The sequence below is a fragment of the Xiphophorus maculatus genome, chromosome 20 (genome assembly GCF_002775205.1).
Source record: "Xiphophorus maculatus strain JP 163 A chromosome 20, X_maculatus-5.0-male, whole genome shotgun sequence".
NCBI classification, from domain to species: Eukaryota; Metazoa; Chordata; class Actinopteri; order Cyprinodontiformes; family Poeciliidae; genus Xiphophorus; species Xiphophorus maculatus.
Genome location: NC_036462.1, coordinates 24,021,497 through 24,036,746, shown reverse-complemented (window position 1 = coordinate 24,036,746; position 15,250 = coordinate 24,021,497). Strand labels below are relative to the sequence as shown.

The 15,250-nt window shown below is 39.8% G+C and overlaps 1 protein-coding gene across 1 annotated transcript; it reads right to left on the bottom strand.

Moving 5' to 3' along the window:
• Nucleotides 1-5,142: 5,142 nt before the first annotated feature.
• Nucleotides 5,143-9,216, bottom strand: LOC102226048 (keratin, type II cytoskeletal 8-like). The gene is made up of 9 exons (XM_005797961.3): nt 8,720-9,216; nt 7,326-7,534; nt 7,162-7,222; nt 6,976-7,071; nt 6,699-6,863; nt 6,464-6,589; nt 6,155-6,375; nt 6,006-6,064; nt 5,143-5,909 (listed from the first exon to the last, which is right to left on the bottom strand). Exons 1-9 carry the CDS (start codon nt 9,080-9,082, stop codon nt 5,800-5,802), a joined length of 1,410 nt encoding a protein of 469 aa, XP_005798018.2. The 5' UTR covers nt 9,083-9,216; the 3' UTR covers nt 5,143-5,799.
• Nucleotides 9,217-15,250: the final 6,034 nt, after the last annotated feature.

Genomic DNA, 15,250 nt, shown 5'->3' with positions numbered 1-15,250 from the left:
CATTTTTACCAAACATGGCACAACAATAAAAACATATATCCACAGCAAACTAAAAATAGACACTCCAAAAGGTTCAGATTTTTTTTTTTAATTCAGTTTATTGTTTGCAGATCCTGTAGATTTTAAAAGCAAAAATGTTGTTAAGGTTGCAGAATGGAAGTATCCGAGTGGAGTTATTTATTGTGTCAGGGTTTTTCATTTTGTGCCCTTCCCTTTCTGCAGTATGCATTCGCACATAAATGAAAAAATTTGCTGGCTAAAGGATCACAATGGACTTATTTTGGAATTTACCCTGGCATAACCAGGGGTATTTGTTGTTTCTGACTACAAGGTAAATGGCGATAACATTAATATATCTGAATCTACAACCAGTCAATATAATCAAGGGTACTATTACATCTCGTTTATCAATTACACATAATTAAACACATCATGTGCATTACTTTTAAGAGTGAGTAATACAAGGTGGGGCGTTTAGCTGTGTGTACATGTTGAAATGTGACCTTTTCACCATAAATGCTTGAGATAACTAAGCCTGAGAAATATCTGTGTAGTTATTCGGCTACATACAGAAGCATAATCAAATGACAGCTATGGCTTACTTTAAATTCCTGGGTTTCAGCAACACATTGGAGGGGTTTCAGAACTGTAACAACTTCAGTCACCCAAGCTGCAGGCAGCCTTCCCACCGGGTTACTCCGTGAAAAAGGAGAGGACGATTAGCGCAGTACCAGAGCTGAGTTTAATCAACCTGCCTCTCTGAACCAGCGCTGGACGCTTCCTCCTGCAGAGAAGCAAAAGCCACACACACCAGCACAAGGAGAAAAATCCTTAATGGTGAGATCGGAGACATAAAACAAACTCGGCATCCATAAAAGATCAATGTAAAAGATGATAGCACAATCTTTTTTTCTTTGGACAGATAGTTCTCACTTTCTAGGTGGTATAAATCCTTATTCAAGACTACAATAAATACATTTATGGAAATGAAGAAAAATGTTTCACCATCACATGAAAAATGGATCAAAATTGCTAAGGTTGAGATCTGTACAAATGAAGGGCCTAACCTGCTACTATAGAGCCATGTAGACACCATGTGTTAAACAAATCAAGACAGTCTGATGGTACAAGCAAGCATGGTTTCTATGACAGGTACATATCCAGAAATATGTATAAAACAATTTTGTTTAACCAATATGCTTATCTCATTTCTTTTCAAAAACACACTTCTTAGTTGAATAAAAATGCTTTGAAATCTAAATCAGTCTGCTGTATGAATAATTTTGAGCATAACTGTAAGTTTATGAAAAGTATCAGCAAGTACACAGATAGTAGGTAGTGTGTATTTCTCTGTTCATCTATTTTTTTCTCCAGGTTCAAGGTCATAACATCCCCCCTGATGGGTGCCAACACATCAGCCACTTTATGGTTCTCTCTGGTCTCGGCTCTCGCTTGTGTTTGACACACTGTGATTTTACCCTCCAGTAGTTTTCAATTTAGATTGCAAGAATTAGCTTGTTCTTTATAGACAGCGGAGAAGTAAATCTTAAAAGCTGCTGTGAAAGCACAGTGACAGTTTTGTCTGTGAAGCTTTTCTGGTAGACCCAGTGTCAAGAGTCAGGCTGTTCTGATAGAAGCTGACAACCCATTAGGCTTGCATAAGCGCTCTAAAATGACATTTTCTGATATGGTTCTCTCTTTATATGTCCTCAGAAAGATTTCTTAGAGGACACAGCAAAGTTTGATTTCAAAGGATGAAAGTTTTTATGCTTCTTTGAAGAAAAAAAAGAGACACAAGTCAGAGGCTATATTGGGATGGGGGGTGTTTAAAGCTGCCTGGAAACATCCAGACTTCAGTGCTGTCTTGAGCTGCCAAAGACCTCAAAAATCTCCCTCTTTCTTCAGCTCTATGAAGCTGTTTTAATGTTAACTTATAGTTGTTTTGTAGATAATTTGCATTTAATTCTTTATTTTGTTTTACCACGACCAGATATATTTGCAAACAGCCAATTTTGTTTTTGTCCCAAGCCTGGAAAAAGAGATCCAACCTTTTTTCAGTCAGCTGGATAAAAGGTCCTCTGGCATTTTTACAAATAACCTTAGAAATTAAGAACGGAATAATAGAAAATTTAGTTTTTAAACAATAGCTTCTTAAAATCTCTGTATACATTGAGACCTATGCCCACCACAATCAACCTTTTTCTTAATGAAGCATTACACATAATTTTAACTTACAATCAAGAAAAGAAAAAACAACAAGCCTCTGTATTGGGGAATGGAGGCATGATTTCCAGACTGGGACTGCAAAGATCTAGCAAACAATCAAATCAAGTAAATGTGAAATGGTTTAATGACTGTGACATGCTTGTTTTGAAAAGTTGCTCCAGATAATATAAGTAAAACAAGTACCGCAATCCTGGTATAACATCTCACTCACCTTCTATTTATGTTTTTCCGGTATTGCTCAACAATTTTCAGCAGGTGTGTAACACGAGGATGAGTTCACCTGTGGCAAAAGATAAGACTGCAGGTCCTACCTGGACTGTCGGGCAGTGCTCCATTTACCCAGTGCTGGCTCTGGAACCAGAAATTTAGTTCACATTGTTTAAAATTAGTGCAACCATTAATCATTTCCTCAGCTGACCCTGCAAAGACAGTCTGTCTCCACTCCTGTCCTACCCTTGATTCAAAAGTAAGACTTTGCTAAATGTACGGAAGAAATACTGCTGCTGGACACATAAAGAACTATTCAGCAGTTCCTCAGTGGTGAACATCAATAACCAACAACAGAAGCTGAAGCAGCATTCTGCATGCATTAAGTAAGTCAGAAGATGCTGAGGACTTGTCTGTGAATTAAAAAAAAAAAAAACTCCTCTTATATATTTTAATGCCAAACATGCTATCGTTTAGAATCCCCCAAATAATTCAACACCCTTAAAAAAAACTCTTTCATTACCTCTTTTCTTACCAAGGCCAAAGCTGCAAGAGCATAACTGACAGCTCTATAAATCTATCCCACTTTAAGAGCTGGAGCATCTGAACACCAGTCAGGAGACACAATGCATCAGCTGGAGGGCAGAGAGAGGCGGGGCTGAAACAAAACAGCTACTTCTGCAGCTCCTCAGGCCCATGTGGGTTATCTTCTTTGACATTACTCAAATGAAATCCATTTATGTTGTGCAAATAGGCAATAGAGCCACACACCTGAGCACCAACAGGTATAAATGAAATTTAAAAAACATTATGAATTTAAAAGGGGGAGTATTATGTAAAATTGACTTTTTTGAGCTTTATGTCATGTTATAATGCTATTCACTCATTAATAGCACACATGGAGTGTTGCTTTGATTCTTTCATGCTTTCATGGTTGGTGTGTGCTTGGTGTCAGCGGTGTCACTGTCTGCGCTCTGTCTGCGCTATGGCAGAAGAAGACTGCACACCGAAGGCATACCTTTTGAATTTTATACGTCATATAAGCTTTGGTGGGTTTTTTGTTATACCAGAAAGTAATAGTGGTATTAGTTTTTGGCTGTTAGTATGGAGGAAAAAACCCCTGCAAATCCATGATGCACCTCTACCGTTTGTTTTTACTGCCTTTTGTAACGTCCGCCGCCTCTTCCCAAAGCTGAGCAAGCTGAAAGGTACCTGTCAGTTTCTGCTTTTCATTGTACATTTTATACTATGGGTTCATATAGTGAGGATTCACAATGTAGCGAGGCCATAAACACTGAGACTTGGGTGATTGGAGTATTTGTCTTCAGGATACATTAAAAATACTCATAACAGCAAAGGAAATCGATCACGGCAATGTGAGCAATTTTCTTTTATCTACCTCGAGGTGGGGGAAATTCTCCTCTAAATGTTTAATTATTATTACTATTATTATTATTTAGGGCTGCACAGTGGTGCAGTTGGTAGCACTGTTGCCTTGCAGCAAGAAGGTCCTGGGTTCGATTCCCGGCCGGGGTCTTTCTGCATGGAGTTTGCATGTTCTCCCTGTGCATGCGTGGGTTCTCTCCGGGTACTCCGGCTTCCTCCCACAGTCCAAAAAACATGACTGTCAGGTTAATTGGTCTCTCTAAATTCTCCCTAGGTGTGAGTGGGTGGATGGTTGCTTGTGCTGTATGTCTCTGGCGACCTGTCCAGGGTGTACCCTGCCTCTCGCCCGGAACGTAGCTGGAGATAGGCACTGGCACCCCTCCCGACCCCTTTAGGGACAAAGGGTGAGCAGAAAATGGACGCTGGATGGATGGATTATTATTATTATTATATTAGCTACGTGAGATTTTTGGCATGTAACAGCATCATTATTATGACTTATTCTAACCTTAGGTCCTCGGAAGATAAAAGTGAGTGATACATGATTATTGCCAGGTGGTATTTAAAGAAATATCCTTCTGTGCTTTTTAAAAAATCTAATCTGTTTCACACGACTGCAATAAAATCAGCCGATAACAGTTTGTTAACAGTTTGTGAATGGTCCCTAATCTCAAATAATGACTAGTTTGAAGCATTTTGATGAAGAAAAAATATTCCCTGGGTGGATGACGACTACTATAAATGTTTGTATCGTAACGATGGCTGACTTTCTCGCCTTTGATATGCTCTGATCACAAACGTTAACCAGTCGCATATCTGCACATAATTACATACGAATACAACCGCAGGTTTTCTTACTGTGACTCTATTGTCAAAAGTATTTGCTCTTCTGCTTTCACACATACATGTGACATCCTTTCCTTAAGTCAAAGGATTAAATACAATTTTGGCCCAGCTAAACTCCTTGGAAAGTTTAGGAGTGGTATTATTATTTTTTTAATATTGCATCATTCTACCAGAAACCCATTTGCGAGGTAAGATGTGGTATTAGAAGGTTTGGCTTGCAGTCTCTGGTCTGTTTCATCCCAAAGCTGCTCTGTTGGGTTGAGGTCAGGAAACTTTGCAGATTTTTCACACCATACTCGCTCTCCCGTGTCTTTGAGAACTTTGCTGTGTGTGCTGATGTGTAGTCATATTATAACATGACTAGAAACTGCAGTTGTGGGACATTTTTACTCTTATGTGAAGGCTCCATGACTAAAAAAAACTATAAAACATGTTTACTTTTGTTTTCAGTAATCAAAACAATAACAAAGAGTGTTGTTTTTTTTTCTCAGATTTACTTTAATGGGATGTTCATACAGTCTTCAGTAACATTCAAGCATCAAGCCACGTAGAATGCTTCCTTCCATAAAATAAACCTGGTTTCAACATCATTTGAGGTCAAAGGCAACGGGCGGAAAAACTGAATGAGAGTTTGAACAAGACAAAAAGGAGCAAGTCAATAACCAATCAGCTCACAGGTTTCAAATGTAAACATGTTCATTCACTAAATGTTTCAAATTTCATATTTTTCCGGTGTTCAGGTTTGGTCGGTGACTTGCTCCAATTTAGCATCAAGCAGATCAGGCACACAGATCGCAAAAGCGTCATAGTTCAGATGTTCAAACTATCTCTCTTTTACTCCTCCACATTAGCCTTTGTTTTTCTTTTTTTGTTTTTATAAGATGTCAGTGCAGAAAGAAAAAGAAAACATTGTAATGTTAACTGACCTGAGCCTTCAGAAACTTCTGTTATATGTTGTTGAACAGGACAGACAAATGTTACCAGTTTTAAGAGTTGCTGATTATTTTTGGGATGCTCAGATAGTTTCTTGAACACATGTGACAGCATTGCTTAGCACCATGAGAGGGCGTTGATTTAGTACAGATTTAAAAAAGTTTCTGAAGTGCAAGGGAGTGGCTCTCCTTTTAAAAGGCTTCAATAGTATCTTTTGGAACTGCTTTGCTGTGTGACAGACTTGGTGATGGTACCACCATAACCACCAGACATGCCACCAAAGCCAAACCCAGAGTTGCTGCTGGACAGTCCTGTGGTAGAAAACAAAAAGGAAAGGTTAACCTTTCTTTAACTTTGCTATTACACTGGTTTACTTGTGATAATAATAAATTACGCTGGACACCTACCACCGCTGGAGGTGGTTTGCTGCACATGGATGGTGGCGCTGGATCCTCCACTGGTCAGTCTTTGAGAGAAACAACGGCATGTTAGTGCTTAAAGTGGTGGCTAAGCTTACAATTCTGCCTTGAAACATAAACATTTAAGTTTTTCCCACCTGCTCTCTTCTCCTTCCAGGAGCTTCCTGTAGGTGGCAATCTCAATGTCCAAGGCGAGCTTGATGTTCAACAGGTCACTGTATTCGCGCACCTGCTTGGCCATCTCTGACTTGGCCTTATTCAGAGCTTCCTCCAGATCCTTGATGCGAGCCCTGGCATCCTTTACTGCCAACTCACCACGTTCCTCAGCCTCGCTGATCTGTGCCTCAAGGCTGTTTTTCTGTGGGAAATGATGTCACAAATGTCTGAACGTCTAAACGAGACTCTAAACAATAATGCTTGACAGACGAGAGGTCACTGAAGTGTACCTGTGCTTTGACGGCCTCAATCTCATTCTGAAGACGTGCGATCATGCGCTTCAGCTCAGCGATGTCAGCCTTTGTTGAGCGCAGGTCTGTTTCACACTGTCCTGCAGAGGACTGCATCTCATCGTACTGTCAGTAAAAAATAAAAACAGAACATCAAAAACCAAAAGGAAGGAAGGTTAAAGGCTCACACTTGCAGCAGAATAAGGGAAAGAACATCAACTTTAATGTTGCTTACCTTCTGCTTGTACCACATCTCTGCTTCGGCCTTGCTGCGGTTTGCAATGTCCTCATACTGAGCACGGACTTCAGCCACAATGGCATCCATATCAAGGTTACGGCTGTTGTCCATCTCCACAATAACTGAGGTGTCCTTAATCTGTCCCTGCAGCTCACGAAGCTCCTACACAAAGAAGTTGCCGAATTAGCTCATTTGTGCAGGAGAATTATGACTAAATTAGTAGTCATAATTCTGTATCAAGTAGCTCGATTTCAACCGTAAAAGTTATACGCACAGCTTCATACACGGCCCTGAGGAAGTTGATCTCATCCTGAAGTGCGTCAACTTTAGCCTCCAGCTCCACCTTGCTCATGTAGGCAGCATCGACATCCTGGAAATACAAGAAACAAACATTCGTGAGACTTTTTCCACACTAGAAATAGTTGACACAATTCAAAGAGCCATTTTCATGTCATCTCACCTTCTTCAAGAGCACAAACTCATTCTCAGCAGCTGCACGCTTGTTGATTTCATCCTCGTACCTGGTGAAACACGAAGCAAATCATGAGCATACCACGCTTTCAACATCTGCAAAGTGAAAGAAACTCTTTGCATATATGCTGTGTTTTTTTTCTAAATACTAACTTATGCTTGAAGTCCTCAACAAGGTTTTGCATGTTCTTCAGCTCTCCCTCCAGCTTCATCTTCTCATTGCCAAGCCCATCAAGCTGTCTGCGCATGTTGGCAATGTAGGCCTCAAACATGCTGTCAATGTTGGAGCGGGTTGTGGTTTGTTCCTGCAGGAGGCTCCATTTGGTTTCCAGCATCTTGTTCTGCTGTTCCAGGAAACGGACCTATGGAAAAAAAAGAAAAAGAAACCCCATTATGTTTTTATTTTTTGAGTTAGTGCTCTTCATATATTTGAAATGATATAGAACGATGTTTGGTAGTTCAAAATATTTTAAGCTGAAAGATAAAAGCAAAAGGAATTAAAACTGAGAGGACTTGTGCAAAACAAAGATTTAAAGGGTGTGTCACTTCAGGGATAATGCTTAAGAATGTCTACACTGTGCGACTGATTACACGCACACCTACCTAAACTGCCACACCTTTGCTGAAACAGTTGCAACTCATCGTCGCCTCAGTTTGAGTGCATACTCTTTAAGAATTTGTTTTACGTTGACATAAATAGCTTTAATTTGGCACAACATGATGCCGATGACACCAAAAAGTTCATAAAACCAGGAGCGTCTGAGAAAATGTTTCTATTGTTGGGCTGTGACTCAACCTCCAGCCTTTATTGAGTTATCATAACCACAATGTTTCTCTAGCCATAAAAAAACTAGGTGTGGCACTTTAGGCATAGAAGACAAAGCAGTAGTGTGTCATGAAATGGTTATTTTCTGAAGTGTTTGCAGGAAACTGCAGAGCACCAAAAAGACATCTCTAACTTCAAGGTGAAATTTGTGGTTTTAAGATAGAATCAGGTGAAAGTGGATTTACAGCCATGTAGTTAACATTCATGTTGCCCCTAACAACCAGGTGATAGGTGTGCAATGTGCAAATGGCAGACTTTGGACTCCGTGGAAGCAGTGCATATATGTCCCTGTTCTTTATTCCGGTTGACCAGCTGAGAAGTGAGCATCGATATCACTGATGCTATGTTTACTTAGTGGGCAGAGTTAGCTGCCATGGACTCAGACAGGCCATCCAAGCAAACGCAGTCTTTTTTTTTTTCGGAATAAAAGGATGAAGAGGCAAACTGTCGCATGACAGTCTGACTTAATATTTTTATGGGCTCCTCTGGTTCTAGACACCACAGGTCAGAGCTGACTGTGCTACAAGGATAAGATCCACAGCTTCCCTGCTCTGCAGTTTCTTTATCTCTCAGCCTACATAAATCCTAAACACTGAATTTGAGTTCAACTTTCTCCTCATTTACTTTCACGTACCGGTTAAAGATGGCAGAATTAGCTGCAATTATCTAAGGCAAATCAAGCTTACAGTAAATGAACTGGGGCAGAGAGGTAGACACCAACCTTGTCGATGAAGGAGGCAAAGCGATTGTTGAGGGTCTTGATCTGCTCCTTCTCCTGGGTACGGATAACCTCGACAGATTTGTCGAAGGTGTTAGGAATTGGTGCCAGCAGACTCTCGTTGACCTGGACAGCTGTGATATGTGGCACGAAACCCTGCTGGCCAAAACTCTGCTGGCCAAAGCTCTGCTGGCCAAAGCCACCATAGCCTCCTGACCTTGTCAAAGACATGCTGCTGAAACCACCAGAGTAGCTGGGTGCAGCGCCATAACTGGAACCGTAGCTGGTCTTGGAGACACTGCTGACTGGTGTGGCGTAGGATCTTCGGACGCTGGTGGAGCTTGTGGTTGACATTGCCTTCCTCATCTTGGCAGAGTTAAAGGTTGTCCGCTGGCTGAGCAAAGGAAAGCTGGAGATGTGCAAGCTTCAAAAGGAGAGCCAAGTCCCTCTGAGTGTCTAACTGCTGATGCTTTCTCCTTTTATGCTCCGAGGAAGGGGCGGGAAGCCTCTTTTTCAGCCACCTGAACCTGTTCTCTCACTTTTTGCTGTAAAGCCGCCGCTCTCCACACCTATGCTGAATAACAGGAGTGGCTAATCCTGTTGAGCAGGTAGGAAGGGATCGCCAAGAGATAAGCCGTGACACACCCTGTCATGGGATAGACTCCAGCGAGAAAAAAGGAGACAAGGGTAGGAGTAAAGTACTACAGGGAACCTCCTTTATGTGCTGTTACTTGGTTTATCTTGGATCAGTTTTACTATGTTTTGTGAATTTACATGGGCAACAGGGAAAATAATAGTGAAAATAAACAGTTGAATGAAATACATTGCTCAACTAAAAGATAATGTATGTACAATTACACATGTCAGCCAAGACATAGTTTGCTGAAGATGCACAAATAGATTTCTGAGCAAGACAGAGAACTTTATAGCAGGACATTATATTCTAATTGTGTGCATTAGGTAGTTTTGCAAAGTGATGTAGTCTATGAAGGGCTTGCTCCTTTTACAATCTCAGTTGTCAGATTTACTTTTAAAGGATCAATTTATGTCAAAAGACAAAGTGTATAAGATTTTCTTTCTGCCGAATCTCTTCCCAAAAAGCAAACAATAGGATAAACATGGGAACTCAACTCCAAATCTAAAACTTTATTACAGTTTATCTTTCTGCCTGAGTTATCTAATGAAATTCTTGCAACAATACAAGTTTTTGCCAAGAAGCCTGTAAAAAGAAAAAGACCCTTAAGGGCAGGGGTGTCGAACTCCAGTCCTCAGTCCTGCAACTTTTAGATGTGCCTCTGCTGCACCACACCTGAATAGAATAATTAGGTCATTAGCAAGGCTCTGGAGAACTGATCTACACAAGGAGGAGGTAATTAAGCCGTTTCATTCCAGTGTTTTGTACCTGTGGCACATCTTAACACTGCAGGATGGCGGCCCTTGAGGACTGGAGTTTGACACCTGTGCTTTAGGGTCTTTCAGTCTTATCATGCTTTTTCTTGAAATTATCCCCTGAGGTTGATCAGTGATGTGTATTGAACAATTGGAAGTTGTTTTTCTAGCTGATGCAGTTCGCTAAGCCCACTCACTGCATTCTCAAACACATTCACTGCGTCGTTTCTCTCGCTGCAACTTTTTTTTTTTTTGGAAGAGAGGCCTGCATTTCTTTTCATCCTTCTCCATCTTTTCACATGCACATGCCTTTAGTTTCTAACAAACGTGTCAAATATTAAGCTAAAGCTCAAATAAATTCTTGCTCTGCACTTTCTCTTGTGAGAAAATAATTTTTTCCCATGATATTTTATCTATCGACAACCATAAAAATCATGCATATATTTGCATTTGTCCTCTCCGTCTTTTAAGCTGTGCTGCACATTTTGACAGCATTAGTCAGAGTACATTCTTGTCCAATACAGCTGCCAATAAATCAGACCAGCGATTGAAGCTGGGTGAAGAAACAGCTCTTAGCCAAACCCACAACAAAGGCAGAGCTCTTGACCAAGTCTGGTTACAGATTTAAGAATAAAGCCCTTTTTGCACTGCAGGGTCCGGCCTGGTCCAGCCAGGCTCTGTTCGACCTGGTGTTCTATCAGTGCTACCTCATCAGATTTCCTACCGTAGTACGGATAGATAGCTAAGGCTATCTGTCAGTGCTACTCGTCCAAAACTGCTACCGTCATGTTTACAAACAGAAAACTATGGCGGGTTGTGTTCATGTTAAATGCATTGGATAACATTATTTGAGTGGCGGGACTGAAGTGGAAGCTTAGGAGATATGCTTAGCTTAGCATTGGAACAATTAATATACACGACGAAACCACAAGAAGATCACTTCCTTCATCTGAATATCCTACCTGTTTAAAATGAAAAGCTATAGATGTATGCGCACTAATCCGTTTACTAGAATATGCTACCTGTTAAAAAAATATTTTAAATACAAAGGTGTTTGTAAGAATAAAACAGTATCAGACAGGGGAAACACGTTTTTATTGGAATTAAAGACAGACAACAGATCACAGCAACTCTTTTTTTGCGCATTAATACCTTGTATGTCTGTAATGAGATGCAGCGCATCCACAACGTGTCCACCGAACTGCGCATGTCACTGAACTGATAGGATATGCAAACGCTAATATTACGCCGCTATTGCACAGCTTCAATCTCACATAGTATGGCTACCAACATCTATTTAGCAAAGTTTAATAATAAAAAAAACCTGTAATTAAAGTAAAATATTTTAAAATATAGGGACAAAATAGCCAACAAAACAACGTATTTTGTCCTGATTAACCGCCAAACAATTACTTGTTTACAGTAGTAACGACTTTGCAGACGGCAAAACTAAAGCCATTTATAAATATATTTGCAAGCTGCCTGTCATGTAAACTAAAAACATTAATCTATACAGCAGCTTCATGAAGGCCAGATATAAAATAAATTAAATAAATCTTCGATAAAATAAAACCCATGAAAGACACTTCCACAGGTGGGACGTATTTATAAGAAATCTGCTGAGTAAGCAGTATGTGACGTAGCATCGATGCGCGCATGCGCATTACCACAAGGTAGGACGGATTTACGGGTAGCACAGATAAATAGAACGCCTTTCCTATTGGTCCTATAGCCCTGGTCGTTTTGCATTAACCCTCGTGTGACCTTAACATTTTGTTTACCCTCCTTGTCCTACGGGTCAAAAATAACCCGCCCTAACAAAAGCCCCCAAATTAAGCAGCTTACTTGAATTTGTAATCCAAAATCTATTTTGCATGATGAAATAATCTGTTATTTATCAATTCAATTCAATTTAATTCATTTTTATTGTGTTTTTTTTGTTACACAATACAAAAAGACGATCAACAGTATTACACTTTTCTTTTTACGACAAACCAACTGTCATAAGTTTTCTTTTTTACACAGTAAAGGTTTATTATTATAATTATATACATGTGAAGTAATTACTGCTGAATTAACTATACTGAAAGGGAAAAAAGTCAACAATCGGTAACTTTTTTGTCAACAGTTCATTCTTTTATACTGTTTAGGACGTCAATTATGAAAATATTGCTCTCATACAACAACATCCTTCAACATGAAATGTTGACCATGAGATGTTCAAAATCTTGTTTAGCATCCTGCAAAATTATATAAGATGTTCAACGTCTTGTGTCGGACAGTATGTGTGAACATACAACCTATGACCTGTTGGACAGTGAAACATCCACTAACAACTTCAGCAAGGAATCAACTAAGTGTATTTTGATTTAGAGCACCTTTATATCCTCTATACTAACTTTGTTTTTATTATGTCTGAGATTCTTTTTTGTTGTGTTTGGGAGCTTGTGTGATGTGAGGGGTTAACTGCAGGTGCAGGTCAAATACAAGTTCAATTCATACATCAATCCAGTTTATTTGATGTGTGTGTGAGGGTGCACATACAGGTGCACAAGTGTGTGTGTGTGTGTGTGTGTGTGTGTGTGCGTGCGTGTGTGTGTGTGTGTGTGTGTGTGTGCGTGTGTGGGTGTGTGTGTGTGTGTGTGTGTATTAGAGAAAGTTTGAACTGACAACTCCTCTGAAGGTCGGACTTCTTAATGCGCATGCGCAGGCATGCGTACTCACTGCATGTATGCTATTCTGACAGCGTATGATGATCTGATAGAACATCGGCCCGATTGGAACCGCAGCTCTCTGGGTTTCAGGGAGCCGAGTGATACCGGGCTGGAAGTGCTAATGCAAAAACTGTCAGCCCTGCTTTTTTTTTGCAGTGCAAAAGGGGCTTAAGGGAAAAAAAATATTGGAGCCTTTTCTGTTTTTGTTAAAATTGCCATTACTGATTATGACTGTAAGTTATTAAAGTTGGTCAAGTCAGGGTAACATGGAGCACTTACGCATGTTCGACCTCAAAGAAATTTGCTAAAGATGTCTGAGATAGCACAACATATAATTTTACAGAGAATGCACCTTGTGTCAGTCGTTAGAGTTGGTTAAACGTTTTTACTTCAGGCAGTGTGTGGCAGCGCTGCTTGCAATATGTTGCTGCATATGTCACTGCGCTTGAAGAAAAGGGAGAGCAAGTAGAAAATAAATCAGTGAAACTATAAGGAAGTGAAACTGTTGATGTTAAGTCATAAAAATCAATCCATGTTGCTTTCATGTTACAATCTCTCTTTCTTGTAATTTCATTGTGAATAAACAAAAGCAAAGAGGCAACATAGTTTAGGTTCCACAAAATCTCATTTCTTTTATCTCAGCTCATAGTAAAGGAGTAGGGAAGAGTTAGCTCTTCGTTTGTACCTAAGAGATTTTATAGTTTTTGATGTCACAAGGCCTATCCACTTTAACTTCCTCGTTGCTGTCTTGCATGTGCAATTAAATAACAAATAAAATCTTAAACTACGATTTTTGATTCATGGGTATACTTGCCTTGTAGATCAATTTAAACTGAGACACATAATGAAACTTTATAGAATTTGCTTTGTACCGTAGTATGTGTAAACTGGGTGTGGACACCTAACAATGTCTGAGGTGTGGTTTGACAGGCTGTCCTTCTTTACACCACACACTTTAATAAGTGGACATGTACAAAAGTGGACTGTTTAATCCATTCACAACATTTGCAATAATGAATCAATCTGTGTGAGGTGTAAAATCCACGTGAGGTGTTGAATACCCGCAGAGCAGGGCCTCACACTTTTGGTTATGTGTGATGCTAAGGATCGCACTGGTGGTATTCCTTTGTGAGTTACAGCATAGAAACCAAAGTTTCATTCAGCTTTGCAAGGTTTAACGTAGAAAGTCGGGTCAGGTCATGGAGGAGTGGCAGTTACTCCTGACTCACAAAATGTCCATTTCTGTGAAATAAACGGTTGCTTTTTTGGCTTAATCTTGAGTACAGCGTTTTGAAAAAGGAATTCATTCATCGCAAGGCTTTTCCACATTAAAACTTAAAACTTTTACATATTTTTTTCAGAATGTTTCATGATTTATCAACAAAAACTAGATTAGAATTATTAAAAGGAAGGATACTTTAATTTATTTTCTTTTTTATAAATCGGAACCCGAAAAGCATGGTATGTGTATGTTTGCAGGGCATCTGAGTCGATGCTTTGGAGAAATAACTTTCACTCCTATTACACCTGGAAAAACACTCTACCTGCTTCAATCGTGTATGTTTGTCTACGGTTGCTTCCGGCAGGAAGGGGATCCTCACTGCTTAAGTAAAAGCATTTTGGTTCTTTGCCATAGAAACAAGCTTCCACAATAAAGCCATCACAATCTTTATTTTTAAAACTCAAATTAAATAACACAGCAGAAATGACAAAACTGCAATTATGTTTGACAGGCGCTCCGCCCCGGTGTTTCGAAGCAAACCTGGCAGTAAAAGTGGGGAAAGGAAGTATTCTGCTTTAAAGCTGGCAGCGTCTTCACAGCCCGAGGCAAATGGAGGACTAAACTTGAATTCCACCTGTCAACAACTAAATTCCTGAGTCTGTTTGTTTCTGCGGCTCTGATTCCTTTTTTAAATCTTTCCCTTGGTAGCAGAAACCTGTTGGACAGCTTCTGCCTCCAAATGTTGTTGGCGATGGGCTTTGTTTCTTATGTTTCTCAGCGCAACTTATTTCTTATGTACTTAACACGGTTATCCTGCTCAGATCACAGGATCTCAGATTAAATTGTTAATGTTATAAATGCAGCTGTCTGGCTACAAGAGATTGGCCAGTGATGATAGCCCACTTTCCTCACCAACAAATACTTCTCTTTTTCTGTTCAGTGAAACGTCACTCAGGTGCAAAATGTACGTAAAACAATACACATAATCACACATGCCCTTGAAACAGCAAGAATTAACCAAATTAATGGGAAACATCGGACTTTGAATATTGTTGGCTTTTAATCATTGGACACATTGTGTGCAGGGGAAACATGTTTAGGCAAAAATAAATAATTCCTAACGTTGGTCTCTGATTGAAATGGGAAAGTCAGTGCTTTATTTCGTTAGGCGTGGAATGACCCAAATCACGCTTGAGTCAGCAGCTTGAC